The following is a 22,091-nucleotide window of genomic DNA, read 5'->3' on the forward strand; positions in this document are numbered from 1 at the left end:
GAAACTTCGTTATCGGCCTTGGAAAAAAAATTACCGTCACATTTTTCCGTTACGAGCCATCTTTTACTTGTCCCTACCACGGTTGATTCGAAGAGATTCGAAGCCATTAATAACGATAACAATTATTGTAATAATTCTATTAAATTAATTGAAATTCTGTAATAATCTTAGTAGTAATAGGGTAAAATGAAATAATTGTATTATTTGTATTCTTGTCTATGATAATAAAATCCTTTTGTTAAACTTTATCTAATATAACTTTATTTAACCAATTTCTGTTAAGTTGTATATATTAGATAATTTTTCGAAAAATAAGGTCATAAAGAAGTTTCACATCTTGCGTGTATACTCTAGTACACGCACACATTTTTTTAAACAGTTAGAGGTCGCATCTCCCAGGGAACACCCCACCGCAAGTTGATTCCACAGATCGCTAGTTCGTAAAAAACATTCTTGTCAGCGGACCGTGAAAGACTCCAAGGTGATCGAATGAAATTTTGAGTTAATACGGCTCGTACGGCGGTGAGACGGGGCTGGAAGGATCAAACCAAACAACTCTTTAGAACACTCTACATACTTTGTAGAATACTCTTAGATTAGATGAACTGTTGGATAGAGATAGAATTAAGACCTTTCCAAATCTGGTCGTGAGTAAGAATCACGGTTGTACCCTGACAAGGCTTTCGTAATTTGAGTGTGAATTAGGTGTTCGAACCAATTCCTTTCCTTTGTAATACACATATATTATATGACGAGTAAAAGTAGTTCAGAACTTCAGGTTCTACAAAATAAATAATTTAAAATCCTGTTCATTTATCCTGTTACACTAAAAAACTATACATTGACACAAAATTAATGAAAATGAAATTTGATGCATTATTAGTGACGTTGGTGTGTAAGTGACATGTATGTTTTTACTGAGAATATACTTCATTTAACCTATTGTGGTTATGACTCTCCTGAGCACAGAGTTATGACATTTTACATGTTGTTGTTATGACTTTTGTGAGTATTTTAAGATAATTTATAAAAAAACCGAATCACCAATTTACGGCTATATTATAATACTACAAACGTTTATATACGGTCTTATCTATATAAATTTAAACTTTGGGGAATTCTAGTTCTGCCCCTGATTGGAAAAGAGTTCAATTGATTCATAACTCGAACCTGTTTGCAAAAAATTCACTAGATATGTTAAAACATTAACAATAAAAACGCAAATAAAACTTGAAGTAATATATTTACAGTTAAATATCGCCAAAAGTTACAACAGTTTGATTTAATATTAAATTGTAGATTACAAAATCTACGAATTAATAAAACCTTATTCTTAAACAAATATTTGGAAGCCTTAAATTAATTTATGACAGTCTTATTGTGTATGTATAGTTTTATTAAAACTTAATTCACAAGTATTCATCCCCAATATATTAAACTGATTTAAATATCTCAGAATAATCATGAAAGCGACATCTACAATCTCCCCGCTAAAATCAGTGCGAGTCGTTATATACTGAAACGCGATATGAAAGGGTTACGACCGCCGAGCATATGACACCAGCCACTCTTTAATTATAATATACGAGTACAACGAAAGACGCAACAATGATGCGTTTCGCTTGATTGGTCGAAAGGAACGTTGGGCATTGATGCAGACTTAGCGCTTTCATCGCCACATATAGCGGAGTTATTTATTAATAAGCGCTGAATAAAATTGATAGACTTCTAGACCGCAATCAAGCTAAACGCGTCATCGTTCCGTCTTTTACATTCTCATACGTTGTTGACCCTAAAAAGGAATCACAAACATTCTTTCACATATAAATATATAGAAAATGGTGTTAGTGCATTCAATAAGTAGTATGTTATATCAAATGGGTATAGTATTGGATACATGACGAAATATTTGAGTTTCAAAAATCTCAATGGAACCAACATTCATTTAGGCAATAAAATCAACATTCTGTGTGTTCTAAACCTAATAATTACCTTCAAAGAATTGGAAAAACCATAGACCAACTACCACGGGCACGGTAATGAAATAAGATTAATAACAAAAATATTTAATAAATAAATATTTAATATTATATTTTAAATACTTGTAGTGTGTCAGTAATGTCGGTACCCAAAACAATTATTATTTCGACAGAATTCAAACCACGGACCTCCGTATTATACACATAGTGTAGAGGCTGTGCAGTTTAACTTACATAACAATAAACACTAATTTAATGACTTTAATAACTTTGGTAATCATCGCATTATGAACATTAAAAATTATGTACATTATATTACCAGTAGATTAGCCTAAAATGTTTATAGTTTCTCATATACATAGTTATTAATAGGACCCATATTTCTGAAAAATTTAAGTACTTAGACGATTCAATATCTGCTTTGAATATTTTCCGTTTATTCACGAAACTAAATCAGAAATTGTTTAAAGTACTCATTGACGCTATGTTAAAGAGATCGGTTATTTACTTAAAACAGTCTTATAGTTTAGTTTCGTGACTAAAAAGTTTAATAACGTATGTTTACAAATTTGTATAATCTAATTCGTTGTACTAAATATTAAGACATAGTTAGAAAATGGTAACTTTATGTTGGAAACACTGAAAGTCTTTGAATTAAATATTTATGTTAGGTTAGGCTAAAATTCAAACTTTCAGCTGTCTCTTCATTACAGTGTTAACACAATGGGAGGGAAAAAGACTAATACTTAAGCCGATAATACTGATTTAGTTTATGGGATATGTTATAGAAATATACTTTTGCGATTACCTGGAAAGACTCAAATGAAATGTTTAACCTCAAAATATTAACTAAACAACTCCAAGAAGGTCATCAGGCACCTTATTAAAAAAATACTTTTCTATTAATAAAATACGAAATCTATTTTAATATTAACAACACTTTTTTACTTGAATAAAGGGTACAGTATACATATATAATATAGCCTGAAGAGAGAGAAAGCCTAGAGAATTCAGAAACGTAGCGCAAACTGACATCCGTATTATTTGACGCAAACACGTTTATGAAGACGGTTTTCATTAATCAGTTGTTTGTTACCAGCTAATATTTACAGATGCTTTAAACAATGAAAATACAGACTTTTTTTTGAGTTTAAATGTAAGAGAATTATTTTCAGTTTGTAAAGCGATAGTAAGTCGTGTCGGCAATTGTTTCTTACGAAGACACTTACTCTTAAGTCAGAAATTATTGTTATTATTACATAAACTTTATACAAACACAAGGAAAGTTCAGCTCTAGCCTCAACAAAATATAGTAAACGTCTTTTCTATTCATAATAACGTCACCCAAAGTCGCACTATACATCGTCACCACCACTATGCAGCATGAAGGTCAGAGCCCATGTCGTACAACACTAAACGTCAAACAGCAGCGCAATATTGTGCTGCGAAGCGCGCCGCTAGTAATGGTCCGGATGAAGAGGCGCCCTGAAAGTACGTGCGTGGGGCAAAGCAGGCTGTTGGGGGCCATAGCTGCCATACGCACTGTCTTCGGACGAGAGAGGACCCCGCCGTGTCCCCGCACTGTATACTGACTCCCGACGTTCTTGTACAGCTGCACCTAAATACGTATTCGCATAATTTTTTAGATATATGTGCGTATGTATTAGCCTAGTAGTGTTATCCTGGCTTGTAGTTTCGATCCCCGGATGTGCACCAATGGACTTTCTTTCTATGTGCGCATTTAACATTCTCCCGAACGGTTAAGGAAGACACCGGCAGGAAACCGGCTTGCCTTAGTCACAAAAAGTTGACGGCATGTGACAGGCTGATCACCTACTTGCCTTTTAGATTGGCAAAAAAATATAAAATGATCATGAAACAGATACAGAATCCTGAGGCCCAGACCTAAAAGGTTGTGGCACCACTGATTATTTATTATTATTGTCTTTGTCTAGCAACCTGAAACAAGCATGACAGAACTAACAAAGTGAAAAGAAAATATTTATATTTCTTAGTAAACACAACATTAAAAAAACAATATTTGCTTCAGCGAATGAAAAAGAAAAGAAGAAGATGATGTGCAGCTTGTACCAATGACAATGTATCATACCTGCTGGTCCTGGTCGTACATTAATATTGGTGCCATAAGGCGGGTCACGCTGGGCATTATGTACATTCTGGTTCATTGTGACAGTATGAGTTGGAGGCCGTAAAAGCAAAGATTGAGCCGCAACAAGCGATCCAGGTGCTGCAGCACTGGTTTTACTGTATACAGACTGCGACCTGTAATTGTAAAATAGACTATTAGAACGGCTTGATAGAAGTATCTAAATTTACAGCTGGATTTTGCAATTTGTATCAGATATTAGATTTAAAAATCGCATAAATCAGTCTCAAACTAATAAGCGGATGTACAAGTAATAGGTGTAGTAATTGCAATCTATATATTTATGAAAAAATACAGTCAAAACCGTTTACAACTACATCGTTTAGAACTACATACCGGTTATATTGACCAAAATCGAAGGTTCCGGCAGGTAAAAGTATTAGGTACTTAATGTCGTTATAACAGATTTGGACTGTATCATAAAATATTAGGTGTTCGTCGTCTATAAGTAAAATTACAGTGGAACATTCATAGTAATGTCTAGAAAGTATTTATACTACCAATAAAACATGCTCATAAAAGCACACATAACATGCAAGCTTAAAGAATATAAAAAGCTTAGTCGCCGAAAATCGAACTTCATATAACGAAATATTCTAAATCCTAAAATTTTAGTTTTTGTTTGTTAAGTTCCTATCTTATCCACTTTTCTTTCGATATGAATAATTTTTATAACACTAAGAACAACAATTAATTTTACAAAAACGTTACACTATATGTACCCATACTATATATTTGCTGTCATTAATTTATTTTTGCATCCCTCCCCCGTATGTGACGACAATTGTTCCATCTACTTCTTACGCACACAGATTATCGTAATCCATGTTTCGAGATTTAGTTAACTACAATACAATTTATGGAGATGTAGACATTTTCTACCTTATCAAAGAAGACATCTTTAAGACTTCGATCTTATTTAGCAGTAACAATTCCTTTATTATTTAAAAAAAAACTTATGTTTTGTTTTCTGTTTCGTATATTTTGTTTAACAATGTAATCTGTTTTGGCTTCGTATATTAGACCATATAACAGACAACTGTTTTCTTTTTTATAGTATGTATGTAGCTATAAGATTACTTATACATATATAAATAACAATATTACTACTGTCACCATTCGAAAATGAGATCTAATCACTACGCGATCAAATATTTAATTTGTCAATTTATTAATGTTTGTATTGCTACTTAAAATACGTACGATTTCTATATTAAATATTGAAGGACTGGCTACAAAACCTACTTCCTGCATTACCTATTTCAACGTTCAAGCAAAAAAACATACGTGACCGCCACCTGACGACATCAATAGTTACATTTTACATGAGGATCCATCAGACCTGTGTAGAGTGTGCCTTGCAGGTGGTGGTGACCGGCAGTAAAGAGACTTAGATCCCGAGTACAGTGGCTCCGTGTTATCCGGCCGTGGTGTAGCTGAACAGTACGTGGACGCGTGTCTGTAATGATGGTGCGAAGGGAACGCTGGCTTGTCTAGCTCATCTAGATCCCGCGGTGACGACGCCCTTGAGTTGGAGTTTGCCCGTGGTTTCCTGGATGCCCACTCGTGGAGAAGGGCACTGGCGATCCCCCCTCCGAGGCCTCCGACCCAGCAAACCCAATGACTGTCCCAACGTGATAAGACGAAGGAAGGTCCCAGGGATCTTGCTGGATTTAGGGATGGCATCTGAAATTATATAGAAGAATAATATACGTTTCATTTGTTCGAAAATTAAAAATTGGTTTATAAGTTATAAGAAACGTCTAAAAATATTCTACTGATATTTTATCCTACTTCACTAGTTGCTCGTACTCTTTGTATCTACGATAGGCAATCTTGATAGTAGCAGGCATTTACCTGACGAATGTTTACGGCTTTTAAGCGAAAAAGCTCTCGACAGGGCAAAACGTGTCACATTAACAGGCAACAATGGAAGGAGCCTGTTGTCAGTACAAAATTCAAGAGCTACGTGATTGAACAATAGTCGAAGGCACAATGCCTAAAGAGGCATGCGATTTACGCCCTTATGACTTTATTATTAAGTACCGTAATGAAATATGTCCTAGATAGGGAGATCTACGCAATTTTTTCACCTCTATTCGGAGCGGAAACTTTAAAAAAACTATCTCCATTGAAAGGGCCGCAATTACGGCGGACACAATGCCTACCTGCGGCAGAGTGTATTCCAACCTCATTCCAGGTCGCAAGTTCCATATTTGTCCAAATAAAATCTTTAGAGTAAATTGAGGTTATTAGCATCAACGCTAATAAAGTGCATCCACAATCAATTTTATATCTTTCGGAGAGCCCGTATCGATAATTATTGTGTATTAATAATTGTACGCCTGCGAAGTTTTTGGTAGATGGACTTTGATGCAATAATAGCGAACGACGATGGCCTGATACATACTTTTATGTTTTAAATAATATTATTGAAGTGATACTAATTCATCGGCGATAGAAAATATTTACCGTCACTCGGTTGATTTCGAAGAGATTTGAAGCTATTAAAAACAAAAAAATATTATAACGATAACAATGATAGTAATAATTATAATAGAATAGATAAAATTCTGTAATAATCTTAGTAGTATTAAGGGAAAATGAAATAATTGTATTATTTGTATTCATGTCTATGATAATAAAAGCATTTTGTTAAATTTTATCTAATTTAACTTTATTTAACCAATTTCTGTAAAGTTGCATATAGTAGATCATTGTTCGAAAAATAAGAAGTTTCACTTCTTACGTGTGGATACTAGTACACACACACGTTTTTTTCTCACGTAACTGACATCTATGTTCTGAATGAGAATAAACTTATTTAAAACTAATAATTTCAAGTTGTGGGTGTTTAAGAAATAATTGAATCAGATACACACTTTACACGGCAAAACATGTTAAATTGTTTTAAACCTATTTAACGTCCTTAAAACAAGGCTTCTATTCTTTGTCTTCTAATATAAGAATTTATCTTAGAAGGTAATTTATTAGTATCGTTGCAAAAAGAGTTTTGTTCGAGTATGTGTAAAAACATCTGCCCGTACAAAAAGCAGTATTGTGTGCTAATAGAAGGAGGCCCATTGAACATTCTTCAATGAAACGTCGCAGTGGTCTATTCAGACTAAATTGGAGTGTTGAGACCATTTTGTTTTTCTAACAAGGAAGTATCTATAGAATGATATACGCAAAGAATCTTCGAAAGATTGAAGTCTCTTCTGTAACCTTACGAGGCATGGGATATTTCGGGGATCTTTTACTTTATTTCTTTTATTTTCCCAGGTTTTGAATACAAAGTTGTGTTATTTGGCTCCTAATATTAAAGGGACTAGTCAATTTCCAAATCCTCGAATTATAATAGGCATAACTATAAATAAAATTATGAAAAATCATGAGCAACAGCTAAAAATATTTTAACAACTATAATTAATATAAATTGGATTTATAATTTGAAGAAAAAAACCTGGATTTCTTAATTCACTTCGAATTAAAGAGTACTACTTAAAGAGTACCTACTAATCCTATCCAATAAGGCTTTTTCAATGGGTTTTTAAATTCAATCACATAGTCGCAGTTGGCAAAGCTTATCAATTACTTGCTTTATCTCGAGTTTATCAATAGATATACAGTTCCTTTCGACGATTCACAGCTGTCTTATTTCAAATTACGGTGTCTGTACTCTATGAAGCGGAGTATACCGCTGCTTTATATCAAGAATTAACTAACAAAAATATGAAAGAGATTGGATTTAGGTATAAACCAACATTCAGTTAAGTTACTGTGCGATGTTTGTTGACACGAATTATGGTGTAATTTTGCAACGATTTTGACAAGACTTAAACAAAATATATGTACTCACAGAGACAAAGCTTGCAGCACAATAGGCAGCTCCAAGTAACACAGGTGCAGTGCCAGTCCATCTTCGCTCCATGGCCGCGAAGTATGCAGCAGCCACCAAGCCTGACAGCAAGAGTTCAGCGCCAAGGCGCTCCCATGCCGCTCCACCGCCAGCTGGCAAGGATGCTGATAAACCACCAGCGTAACCTGGTACGCTAACCCTGAAAAAAAGATATCTTATAGCCAGTAGACAAGAGTATATAGTACATTATAGGTCACTTCCTGTATGGCTCAAACCACATTCGTGATATTATTAGATGTAAGTGTCCATATCTGACAAAATCCACTTAATATGTATTTTAAAAAGTGTATGTATGACACTTTTGTATAGAATCTAAAAAGTTTATCGATTTTTTTATTACAAATTTACTTATACGACCGCAATTTTTGTATTTATTGGATAAACTTGTTTGGAACAGCGAAAGTTTCTTCTTAAATTTCTCCCGGGAAATCATTAATTTTATGAATGCAATTATATAAATTAGGAAACTTTTAGGAAGTATTTTTAAAAGCGATGTGAGATTATTACGTCAATCATCGAATCCTCAAAGACTTTACAGGTCCTTTCACTTTAGACCTTCCCTTATCTATTATAATGGCTTAAAAGAATTTAATATCTGTGTTATCAATATAAAACACAAAACTAAAAGTTTTTGTTTTCAACCACACCGTAAATTCACGGAAAGCCGCGCCAGCGAAATAATTAAAAATATTCCCCTGAACTTTTAGCTATCTACTATTTTTTGTAAAACAGTACAAACAACAAAACCTCGCAAAACATGTTGATCATAATATACCTTTTAAATTCAGGCCAAGTGACAATGTATTCATGAATTGAATCTGGAGCGAAACCGTATAATAAATTAGATTAAGTCCTTAGCGTTAATACGTGACCTTTTTAAGGTACTCACTGTTCATTTGTAACGTTACGCTTTATTTAACACGTAATTAAATTACTTTCGACAACCCTTACCCGAGGTTTACTTACAACTTACATTCCACAGGCAATGTATAGTTAAGTCTAGTTTTGACTTGAAGACACACTTATATATATGGCTTTAAAAAAGTATTTTAAAAAGCATTCAATTTCCTTGGCTGATTATAGTGGTCTACCATTTCCCAAGTTTTCCTGTGATTTGTTCTACATTACATATATATAAAAATGAATCCCTATATCCCTTGGCAACGGCATCACGCTAGACAGATTTCGCTAATTCTTTTTTTGTTATGATTGTTATTGTCAGGAAAAAGGTTCTTATGAAAGAAAAAAATAGAAAATTGCGCTAATAATTAGAAAATTTAAGAATACTTAACCACCATATTAGGTAATCCTGACTTTTGTTACGATAGCAATTTTTTTTCAGTGCATAGCGCTTTTACAATTTAAACTTTTTTGAAGTAACCTTATGGCGTTTGACATTGACAGAATGCGTGCTGCAAATATCGTTTAAAATAAATGCTTCGAACGGAGTAATTATATTTATAAAATACATACGTGTCGGAATACCAACAAAACCGTTTAAATACGCGCCAGAAAAACAAACAAAGAATGTTGTATAATGTATAGCATAAAGCATTAGAATAATAAACCCTTTGTTTCTGAATAATTTCTTAGTTATATTATGTTATATATTATACCAATTCGAAATCAATATTCATATTTAAGACAGAATTCCGGTCTGTTTTCCCCTAGTTTAAATATAAAAATAATTAAAAATTAATTCACTTAGGTAATATTAAACATGTTTTCTGTATAAACGCAAAAATACGTCAGTCAACAAATATTATGACACAATTTATATCTTTAATTTGTGTACGAGCAGTAAGCATGTTTTCTAATACACAATTAAGCAGTCTTACACATGGTTATTTCAGACACACGTTTCTTTCTCACAACGTACAAATGAGTAAAATTCAAACAGTAAAACTTGTACAAAGTTAAAACATAAGTGTCCAATTTAAAAAGCTAATTCAATTCTTTAGGCAAAATGTCATTCACCGTTTGGCATTGTTGTTAACACGCGTGTTTGATTTTACTTGGACTGTCTCCAAACACTAAACGAAGTGCTTCGGAATTTTGTTCAGCACTCGTAAAACTGTTTTAGGATTTACAACAAATTGATATGAGAAAGTTTCGATAGTTTACCTTTTGTTAGAACATACGAGAAGTTTATAGTAGATTTGTTATCGTATCGGACGATTACGGTACAATTTACGAACGATTTAAATATTTACTAAATGGCGTTACTTCTTAATGACTCAGTACGAACGGTAGTTAGACTAACTACAAATTTAACAGTTCAATTATAATATTTACATTAAATCCTTTTTTTTAAGTTTATTAATAGTATATAAAGATACTAATGACTTCGCTAATGCTAGACACATTTAAAATCCCTGCCTAAGGTGCCTATGTCTATATCTACCCACCCATTTTTATCATATAATAAGGGATAAAGGTATTTATTTTACTAGATTTTAGATTAATATTACGGGTAAAATTTAACGAAAAACTGAAGTCAAAATTAGATTTAACGTTAAAAATCTTCGGAGAGCGATAATCCTTTAATATCTGTAAATTTCAAGACTTGTTGTCGGCGTACAGCGTTGTATATAATATATTGAATGACGTAATTTATTGTATGTGGGTGTTTCTCTTATCTATAATCTGGCCTGACCCTGTTCTGGAGCTTTGAAGATCCTGCTTAATAATAAACACAACTACGCAACTGAAAAACATAATATTGGTTTTGATTTTCTATTATGAAATGAACATATTTGGTATAATATATTACGTCATCTTAGGGTCCTATAGCGTGGGACATGAGACACTAATTGTTGATTACTTTTAAGGAATGTACTTGACCCTTGAACTTGATCCGAACCCAAGACCTATACCAACCACGTACCAGACGTACGAAGCCTTTGATAATTTAGTGTTATTATTATATTTATAAATGACTTTTAACCCGAAATATTAAAGCTATATTAGGATATTTCCATAAAGTAATGTAGAATAAATAATAATAAATAAATCAATGGTGCCTTTTTAGGTTTTGGCCTCAGATTTCTGTATGTTTCATGATCATTTGTTAATCTAATAGGCAAGTAGGTGATCAGCCTTCTGTGCCTGACGCACGCCGTCAACTTTTTGGGTCTAAGGAAAGCCGGTTTCGTCACGATGTTAATCTTCACCGTTCGAGTGAATGTTAAATGCGCGCATAGAAAGAAAATCCATTGGTGCACAGCCGGGAATCGAACCTACGACCTCAGGGATGAGAGTCGCAAGCAGAACCCATTAGGTCAACACTGATAGAAAACATTGACAAAACCTTAGCAAGAAACTTTGATAGATAAATTTCTTTATCAAAATAAAAAAAAACAAGACCACAGATGAAGCCCTCCCTCTATAAAGCCTCTTAAAAACCATAAAATCTTCGTGTATGGTAAAAAGGTTTTATGTTAAGCGTAATGAGAGAACTCATTAGCGCAATTACATACTAAATTCTCTGAGAATCGTGATATAAACGCAAAGTACCAGCACTATTATTACCCAGCTTTGAACAAAAACATGTTTTACTGCATTATGTAGAGACACGATGAGCTTTAACTAAAGAAAAGTAACAAAAACTTAAATAATAATATTGGTTAGTAAAATAAACATTTCCAATATGCAATTTCGATTTTAATCCTAGGTCATGTATACGAACACACCAAACAAATACAAGAAAGAAGAAGAAAACGGAAGCAAATGTATCTGCCCTCATACAGACACAAATTAAACGCAGAATTTTATTTAAATGTTTTAAAATACTTATTTCAATTCAAAGTCGCAACGACAGACGTTTGCAACATGACTACGATGTTACTTCGCTACGCAAAAAGGCTGAATTGTGCTACGGATTTTCACGGTCACGCACCTACGCTCTACGACCTTTATTTACACTTTTTCTTCCTTCCTTAATGACATAAATATAGAATGTATAATTGACAATACGAAAAAATATAAATTTAGTACTAAAATTTATAATAAAGGTCGTTCTAAGAGTTAGGAATATTATTTGACAAGAATCGTGCTTTCATATCAAGACTCTGTTTTGCCTGTACAATAAGTAAATAAATTTAATTAATATTTAATTTCATTCTTTTACTTTTCGTGTAGTAACGAATTGTATAAAAGGTAAAACTGAATTTTGTACTACGTGTAGACCGGCACAAGTCTTCAAAAAGGCTAATAAAAATAAATAATTCGAACACGTTGCGTACACAAAGTTAGAACGTGATGTATTAGACTTATTACGGTAATACAAATAAGAGAGACATAAAAAGGTTTTTTCTTCGTAATTTGTCGTCTTCACGTTACGACCTATACTTGAGGACTTTATACGAAAAGTTCTTTAATACCGCTTAATAAATCCAGTTGTTTTTATGCCGCTATGTATATATGATAATATACTACGTTATTTTTATTCTAAACGTTGAAACCTCAGGTTGAATTTATCGTATCTAGTGTTTACTATACACGCAACATAAAATCGCTCTAATGGTTAAAAAATACATTTCATGAACAAAAAAATTCCTTATTTACAGTTTCGAGCTCAAATAAATGTGGTATACGAAACATTAGTATAGATCAGTGTTAGCATAGGCTTCAGCGTGTCTCATCCCTGATGTTGAAGGTTTGATCCCCAGCTTTGCACTAATGTACTTTCTTTCTATGTGTGCATTTAACATTCGCTCGAACGGTTAAGGAAAACATCGTGAGGAAACTGGCTTGCCTTATACCCAAAAAGTCGACAGCGTCACCTTTGCGCCACCTATTAGATTAATAAATGATCATGAAACAGATACAGAAATCTGATGCCCAGACCTAAATAAAAGGTTGTAGCACCATTGATTTATTTAATTTATACGAAACATCATAACTATGAAAAAATAGATCGATTCATGAATTATAAAAAACTATAGTAAAATTATTTTTTTTGTGTGAGGGGAGCAACTATGAATGTTTATATCTAACATAATCATTTTTAACCATCTATTGAGATGGTTGGATAATTTCAATTGCATATCGTTACTATCCAAATCTGATCAATATGATTGTGAATATTAAAAAAATATTTTCAGTTAACAACATCAGCTTTTTCAGCAACATGTTCTAGACCTATTTTATGCTCAAACTATACTCCTTGTGTTGTAGGAACATTATAGTTTCTGTATAATTAATTACTTCAAGTAACTATAATCATTACTCATGAATGATTTATTAGATTTTCAGATGGAATAATCTAGGGAACCGTAGGCACATTCTCGTTTTGTTGAAAAAAAAATTGTGTAATAAAGTTTTTCCTTCTTCATAATATATGTAGCTTAGTGTATACAAACTCGACTTAATAACAGCCGTATTTGTGTTGTGTACAGTTACTAAAATATTCTGGACAGTCTATTTAAATAGTATTTGTCGTATGACCCAAACTTTATAGCTTTAATCTTCTAAGCTAAACAATGAGACGGCGGTGTCGTTTTGGTAGCTAGCTCGTTGCTTCAAAATGTTTCCTTTGTATAATGAACCCGCTATCAGATTAATGTTTAGTACCGTATTACGTGTCTTGTGCTAAAGTATTTTTGAATAAGTTTATGCTTTAACATCTGAGTATTATGACGTTCGAACCGGAAACCAGAAGTTTTTATGGCGAATTTTGATTAAGTAAATATGAATGTATGAACATATGTATGTGGGCACGCAAAGCAACGTGAGCTCGCCTCAAAAGCCGGTTTTTATTAGCCAGTAAAACTACTGGTTAATAAAAACAGAACGGAACGTTTTCACGGAACCGAGTAGATGCCACCGCTACAGTCTGCTCCAGTCGGATCTGAATAAATGGCAGTTAATATCGTTTGGATGAAAATAATGAAATCAATTTTCGTGAGTTGTACAAATCTTTATATGAAAATGAAAACTGTAAATGATATGACGTGATTTGGTATTATTTTGAATTGGATTGGATTTACATTTAAGTTTGAAGTAAAATAATGTCCGCAATAGACAAAAGCTCGCACGTGAATCGTCATGGTCAGATAGGAGTCACTTTTTTAACACAATTCGTTTAAATTACTCATAAATATAGAGTATTTAGAATAATCATAACCTACATAATAATAATAACAATGTATAAATAGAAAACTAACATAAATCTAAAATCTTATCGTGTCAGTGTACAATGTTGTTATTATTAGACCTAAAATAAATAAATCAATGGCGCTACAACCTTTTAGGTCTAGGCTTCAGATTTCTGTATCTGTTTCATGATCGTTTGTGAATTGAATAGGCAAGTAGGCTGTGCCTGACACACGCCGTCGAGTTTTTTGAGTCTAAGGCAAGCCGGTTTCCTCACAATGTTTTCCTTCACCGTTCGAGCGAATGTTAAATGCGCACATAGAAAGAAAGTACATTAGTGCAAAGCTGGGGATCGAACCTACGACATCAGGGATGAGAGTCGCACGCTAAAGGCACTAGGCTAACACTGCTCTATTATTAGAACTAGTTACTAATAAAACGAGAAAGTTTAAGAATATTATCTGATTTGTAACAAAGTCTTAAATATTAAACAGGAATTTAAAAAGGACATAAGTTAAATTAATTTTATAACGTCGTCAAAGTCACGTGTCTGGAACTATCTGGTTGGTGAACAAATTATGTGTAAAAGCGTCATTCAGACAAGTTACATAAAATAATAAAACTTAATATAAACATAATTATAATTTTATTTGATCACACTGCCCACATTTTATTACACTCTTAAATAGAATCGAACGATATTAAATAGAATTTCTATTTTATATCGTTCGATCTCTATTGGATTGGCAATTCAATCAAGTACCGTATATTCATGAACAATTTCTACGAATAACAATACGTTATTGTTAAAATAAATATTATATCATACCTTTGAAACTTCTATTTCATTATAATAACAGCCAAAGCATATTAAGATACTAATAATAAAACTTGAGACATCATCAACATCTAGGTAATGTTGATATATTTTTTTAAATTACTCACAATGCCAAAAACCTCGCGAATGCGTTGCCGGCCTAAGTAGAAGTGGTACACTTTCTTGAAGGATCTGAAGTCGAATTGATTTGGTAATGTGTATTTAAATGGGCAGCTGGTTCCATATATATCAATCTACTTTTTGCTACTCGTATTATACAAAAACTTTGATAAAGACTATTTTTTTTTAAAACCACGAGTGAAATCGTTTGTTGTCATGTGACCTACATAAAAATGTTGTGCAAAAGCAAGAGTCTGTTAAACGACACAATTTCTGTAGAGCCGAAATTTGTATCTCCAAACTACACGCTCAGACAAGTTCGGCAGCGGTTATAATATAATACGGTATATATCAGTAACCTTTACATTTTCTAGGATACTCAAATCATTAATATTTGAATACACCAAATAATTTCCTATACTTCGTGGCTTGAAAAAGTTGATTAAAAATCATGTACTTGTTACTTGTACCTTAATTACAAATAATTTAAGATAGGTATCAATTTCTATTGTTGTATATTAATATTCAAGAAACTAATTCTAATACAAACATTTTTATGTAAATAAAATTCTCGTGTCACAGTCCGATATTTATGAAAATTTTGGCGTAGCTAGGTGTGAAAATAGGCCGTAATATTTACACGCCTTTAGTGATAATGTTGGCTCAACCTCATTTATTTTCAATAACATAGTTTTAAAAAATCATACAGAATTTAGTTATTACTCTACGTCTAAAACCCATTTTTATAACGATATGAGTACTCTAAAAATTCGTCTCCCCATGTTCGATGATTAGAAATAATTAAAATGGAAAACTAATACGCAAGACAGATTTCGTACAAATATGTAGGTAGGTATGTGTTTCGTACATTAAGTAGATGTTAATTATATTTGATATTAATAGCTTATCCAATGAATTTCAACCCTATTAAATGCCCTAATGCCTGCAACCTATACATCCTGGCTTTCCAATAACCTTATTGATGATGATTGAACTGACCATCTAATCAATTGTCTACACAATGGAAGCTGTGCAACATCTGCTAGGTTAGTGACCTGGAAATCGATTTTAGTCTTAATAAAGCTGGCACAAAGGTCAAAAGGCTGTGTTATATGACACTGAGCTTACTTATATGATAAATCTCTCATTTGATTAGTCAAGTTTTATATTGTCTTAGGAACATAGCCCTCCTTTAACGGGTATATCGTGATTTTTTGACAATTTACATAAATCATATAATCAAAATGCTTCTCAATAGTCGTAGTCAGCTAGAGATATTTACTTCTTGGAAACTCTTCAAACATAGGTTTGACACCAACTTTATATAACTTAACTTTGACATACACTTATGCAGTGTTTCGCTACATAAAATCAACAATGCATAAATTTTAAATGTGTGAAATAGTTATAGCATGAAGTTGGTTCGAAATTAGCTAGTTCAACTAGGCTTTTCACACAATATATATAATAAAATAAAGGACATTTTCGTAGTTAGTTCAATTTTTTATGTAATTCGCACTCATTAATTATCAATGGGGCATAAAGACGACATTTCTACGTCATTAAACTTGTTTTCAGTAATGTAATTGTTATGCTAGCAGCCAAGCTGGTTATTTATTTGTTCACAAAACATACATATACTATCCTTACTAAACCAATATGATGATGTCGAAAACAAAAATAAGAAATAACAAAAATAAATATCTTTGTTAACGGGGATCTGTGCAATAGACTGATTCTGGCCTATGGTATCGCAAACTACCTACCTTTTGCCGTGGCATATATATAAACACAGGTACAAATAACCCAAGTTCTTATATAACACTTGGGTTGCTCATCAGCCCCAGCAAGACTTTAAGTATATTAACCATTAAGCCACGACGACATCGCTTAGAACAAAATACCGGTTATATTGAGCAAAAGCAAAGGTCCCGGCGGGTAAAAGTATTAGGTACTTAATAACAACTTCATCGGCTATTTCGACTATCGGTTTTTACGACCATATATGAGTAGTCCCTTCGATGTCGTTATAACAGATTTTGACTGAAACTTTAATAAAAAATATGCCATATAATATTTAAATGATATACAGCGCCGGTTAAAATGACTTACTTGACTTAAGGTTCCCTAGAGGACAGAAAACCTTCCTGATCGATCCCGGGTAAATTTACCTTTGTTTGAATCTCACAAACATTTTACTAAAAGGCTGTTGTTGAATCGAAGATTTAGTAGTTCCTACTACTCATCTTAATGGGTTTCAATATGTCTGAACTAGTTAAACGACTAGTCCAGTTCCTTCAGAGCCTTCAAAGTTTAGGTAAACACTAGTAGGTACTTAAAATCCAGTATTTTGTAAAAATTTGTAGCTCAGCCCACTCTTTTAGTATTTGCTAGATTACAGTTACATTTAGAGTCGTTTATTTAATGACCAATGATATCCATGATGTTTGGAAATTGTATTGTCTTTTGGTATCATGACTTTTACACATTAAGAAAACACTTTTTAAACGGATTGAAGCTATGTATTATTATTATAAACTTATAATTATTTACATAATTTTAAATTTAAATTTTTTTCTTAATGTTTGGACATTTCACAGCGTTCAAGCCGAAATGACTTGAGCTGTCATGTGCAAGTTGCTGCCGGACGAACAGGCGAGTGATAACAAAAAATGTTGAAGTAACTCGGATGCGTCCAAACAGTGCGTGCAGTGCAGCTACTCGGAAGGCTGACTCGTACGCTAGCTCGCACTGTGTAGACCTGATAGGTATGAATTAGAATGAGTCGTAGACACTTCTTTTGCCTTGTATTAAAGATTTAAACACTATCCAAATCAAAGCCAATATAGATGTAATAAATATTTTGTATTATTTTAGTAAGTTTCGTGTCATGGTTGCAGCGTACGAGCTAAATAATGTTAAGTATTTGAGGTTTGAAGTATGTAGTATAATTATCATATTCATGGCCTATATTCAGCCCTGAGGTGGTGGTTCGATCCTCGGCTTTGCACCAATTGACTTTGTATATGTACACATTTAACAGTCGTTCGAACGGTGAAGGAAAACATTATCAGAAAACCGGCGTGAACCCAACAAATGTCGACGGCGTGTGTCAGGCTCAGGTATAAGGATGCCTATTAGATTGACAATTTATGATGAAACAGATACGGATATCGTGACCTAAAAGTGTTGTAGCGCCACTGATTTATTTTTACTTTTTTATGCTACAATTCATTTCGATTTCCCCATTTTTCATCGAAGGTGACTACAAAGGTATTAATGGTCCATTGACTGATTTAAACGTAGCAAATATAAAAATATTTTCCCGTTTTATCTGTTAACCAATCTCTGATTGAAGATTTAGGGTTGCCAATAAAACTCAATTATTATTTATAAGTACTTATATGACCATTTTCCAAAGCACCCTCACGAAATCTAATCTAGCGCTACTTTAAAATGTCCAACTACTTGTCTTAATGTCCCATAACCCCTAGATGGGGCAGAGGGCGTCTACAGTGAGTCTCCATCGCGTTCGCTCTTGAGCCTCGTATTTCATCTCGCTCAAAGTCTTTCCAGCTCTCTTTGCCTCATCATCCACATGGAACTGTACTTTTGTTTGTCGTTTGCTTGGTACGCGCTTTCGCTTTTCTTGCGGGTTCCAATCAAGCACCTGCTTGATATAATTATAGTCTTTTCGGAGTGTATGGCCTATATAATTCCAAATTGATATGCTCGTTGCTCGCTTGCTTGTTAGACATCCATTAAAACGCCCAAAATATTAATAATTCGTGTAATTTTTGTGTTTAAACGTTCGCATTGTTTTAACATACAATTTTTTTAAATACATTCACTCCAAATTAGCGATCTTTTTGTTCTTACAACGTAAAATGATACCAATAAAACGATTGCGCCACTACAACACGCTTGATGCGATTTAAATTCAGTGGCCTCTATATTTTTTAATGCTAAAACACAACCCCACAGGTTAGCGTATTCAATTATATTTCTCATCAGTGATAAAAGAGCATTCGTGAAGTATTATCGCCTACTTTGTTTTGGCGGTCGCAGGAAATGAGACGCTTTGTGATGCTTTTTTTACATCCCCATACTAAAAAGCTTTTTGTGTTCAACTAGATTAACGGATTCCAGATCGATGTTACACCTTACTATCTGTAAAGAGTGGATATACTTTCCTAGAGACTATGAAAAAAAGCAGAATATAAGCTTCTTGTTTGTATTTTCGTTCTTGGTTATAACTGGATTAGCTACAAAAATTATCATAAACCCTATAAGTCTACATAAAAAGCATTAAAAACTTTTATTAGCGTCTAAGCTTAGTTAATTCAAAGTTCCAGTTCGCTTAAAAACTTCAGAGCGAACATTTCAGCCACTTAAGTTTTCTCGTACTCATAAGATAAATTTTCTTCATTTCCTTACGTTGCATAATTTACAGGCACTTTGCATGTTTACATAAAAACTGAATTAAAATTTCTGAAGTCACCTTATCGCGTAAATTATAACTGTGAGACACCTGCTTTTTGGTGCAGATTTTGGACTTTCGTGTTTTTAGTTTTTTTATGCAAGTAATTTATGATGAATAGTAATTAAGTTAAGCGGGTCTTACGATCGTCAAAGACTTATAAAACATTTTCCATACAGGTACATACATACCCTCACTTTGACACCATCTCACAACAAAGCCGTATTACTTACATAAATATAATACAATTGACATAAATAAATTGACGGCTTTATAGCTTTCGAGTGATCTCTTTCAGGCAACCTCTGTGAGAAAAAAATAATTAAATAAGGTGTGCGGAAGAAGTGCAAAAATACAAATACGACAATTTTAAGTATTTACATAACATGAAATTATTAGACAAACATTGAAACTGTTTTTGTAAAATTTCCCAAATAAAATTTATGATATACATTTTAATTACAAAAATTGAAGTCCCGTTAATAAAGTTCCTTATTACAATTTTTAAGCTCTTTGTCCTGTTAAAATTCGTAAACGTTCAATTGGATTTTCCCCTGTTTTATGGTAAAGCTCATAAAGTGACGCGAACGAAACGTTTTCTTAAAATGGTTCCTTAAGCTATTTCAATGGAAAAGAGTTTTACAACACAAATCTTACCCACCTACAAATCTTCTTACGACTCTGATGTAATATTATTAATTGGATTGTCCTTTGTGGATAATTTTTCTAAGGTCGTAAGTTCGATGCCCGGATGGACATTCTATCTATGTCCGTTAAATATTCGCTCGTACGGTGAAGGAAAATCCAAAAAGTCGACGGCGTGTGTCAGGAGGTTGTAGCTGCACTATTTTTTATTTTATTTTTTTAAATCAGTTTTTAATGGCTTCAGCTATCCTGTACTTATTCTTTTAACACGGTTAGTTTAGTTTGATGTAAAGTGTAGTATTTAAGGAAATGTATTGTCGAGACTTAGAACTAATTATGACGTATGTCAAACCGTGTCATAGTATGTCTGATATATTTACGTTAAAACGTTTTAATAGTCCCGCAAAAGTATGTTTCTTAAAGGACAATATTACTACGGTATAAAGTTGTAATCCATTTTATTATAATATAATGTTTTTGGATATTGATTATTGTTTTGGATTTTAATTATACAAATTAATTATTGTCTTTTGTTAACATGGCTTTTACATACAAGAGCTATTTTCTAAACTCATGATATCAAACGCAAATCAAAACATCCTAATTTAATCCTTTCCATGGTCACTTGTATTTCACACAGTCAAAGTTAAATTTGTATATTAAGAAAACACTTTTTAAACGGATTGAAACTATGTATTATTATTATAAACTTATAATTTACAGCGTGCGTGTCACTGTGACCACGCACGCTGTAGTACAATTAACCATGCAAAAGATTAAATTAGCATTTTTTTATTTGCGTTTGATATCATGGGTTAGAAAATAGCTCTTGTATGTAAAACGCACCTGTGTAACCGTAATCCTTATTAAACAAATTATATATTCTAATATATTCTAATACCCCTCTATTGACATGAGCTTTGAGAGATTTATTTTTACAAAACGTTAGTTTTGCGGGAAATGCGATTTAGTTGATACGGGTCATTTAGGGGAGATTTAAGTCCGTTAGATATCTTTATTTGTTTTTTGTATTAGATTTTTTTAGATATTTGGCTAAATTTAGGTTGATCCGAGTTTGGGTTAGATTATGTTTTTTTTAGAACAAGGGGCAAATGGGCAGGAGGTTTATCTGGCAATAAGTGATAATCCCTCAATGTCAGAGGGCTAGCCAGTGAGCTGCTTTTGTTTCAAGGACTTGTTTGGATAAGTTTAGTGGCTAGCTGGTTCCATATAGTAGTGGTTCGCAGCAACACCTGCCTTAAAAACGCTCAGTTATAATACAATGGACGTCGAAGTGAAGGACTGAAGATGAAACTCATCTGCTGGTATTTACCTAAACAATTAGGAGTTGTTTGAGTCAATCCTCATTAGGGCAGACGTTTGTATTACAATTTGTTTACGGTGAAGTATTTACATCACATACTTTTTGAGGATCACTAGTCAGCAACGCTGCTAACCATGTAGTATTATTAAGAATAAATCTAATTTATTTGTCACAATTTAATATAATTACGCATTGTTAATATTCCTATGCCCTTTTGAAGTCCTCACTTCGTTGACTAAATATTTATACACAATAATACAAATATAAGAATAGTTTTACTTGAAGAAACATATACATAACAAATATATGATACATAAATACAAGTTATAATTACAGAAGTGTCCTTAAACACATGAGAAAATATTTATAACCATATAATTATTCTATCTTAAAAGTTACTACTAATGGAATAGAACTACACAATAATACCTACACCGATAATCCTACAATTAAAAAACATTACAAAACTAATTGTATATATATAGATCTTATAACTAATAATATAACAAGCAGCTCTTGTGAAGTCAGCCAGTGTACAAATAGG

The 22,091-nt window shown here is 32.9% G+C and overlaps 1 protein-coding gene across 2 annotated transcripts in view; it reads right to left on the reverse strand.

Annotated features, from left to right (window-relative positions):
- Positions 1-1,338: 1,338 nt before the first annotated feature.
- Positions 1,339-22,091, reverse strand: part of LOC123714690 (neurogenic protein big brain) — a 69,436-nt gene continuing 48,683 nt past the window's right edge. Inside the window, exons 3-6 of one of the 2 annotated variants that reach the window (XM_045669059.1) lie at positions 8,006-8,204; positions 5,489-5,832; positions 4,090-4,262; positions 1,339-3,597 (exon numbers count right to left, since the gene is read on the reverse strand). In XM_045669059.1, coding sequence (XP_045525015.1) covers positions 3,437-3,597; positions 4,090-4,262; positions 5,489-5,832; positions 8,006-8,204 — 877 coding nt within the window. In that variant the 3' untranslated portion in view covers positions 1,339-3,436. Of the gene's footprint in view, positions 3,598-4,089; positions 4,263-5,464; positions 5,833-8,005; positions 8,205-22,091 lie in introns of both variants that reach the window. The other variant, XM_045669058.1, reaches the window with a different exon arrangement.

The sequence above is a fragment of the Pieris brassicae genome, chromosome 9 (assembly GCF_905147105.1).
Source record: "Pieris brassicae chromosome 9, ilPieBrab1.1, whole genome shotgun sequence".
NCBI lineage: Eukaryota > Metazoa > Arthropoda > Insecta > Lepidoptera > Pieridae > Pieris > Pieris brassicae.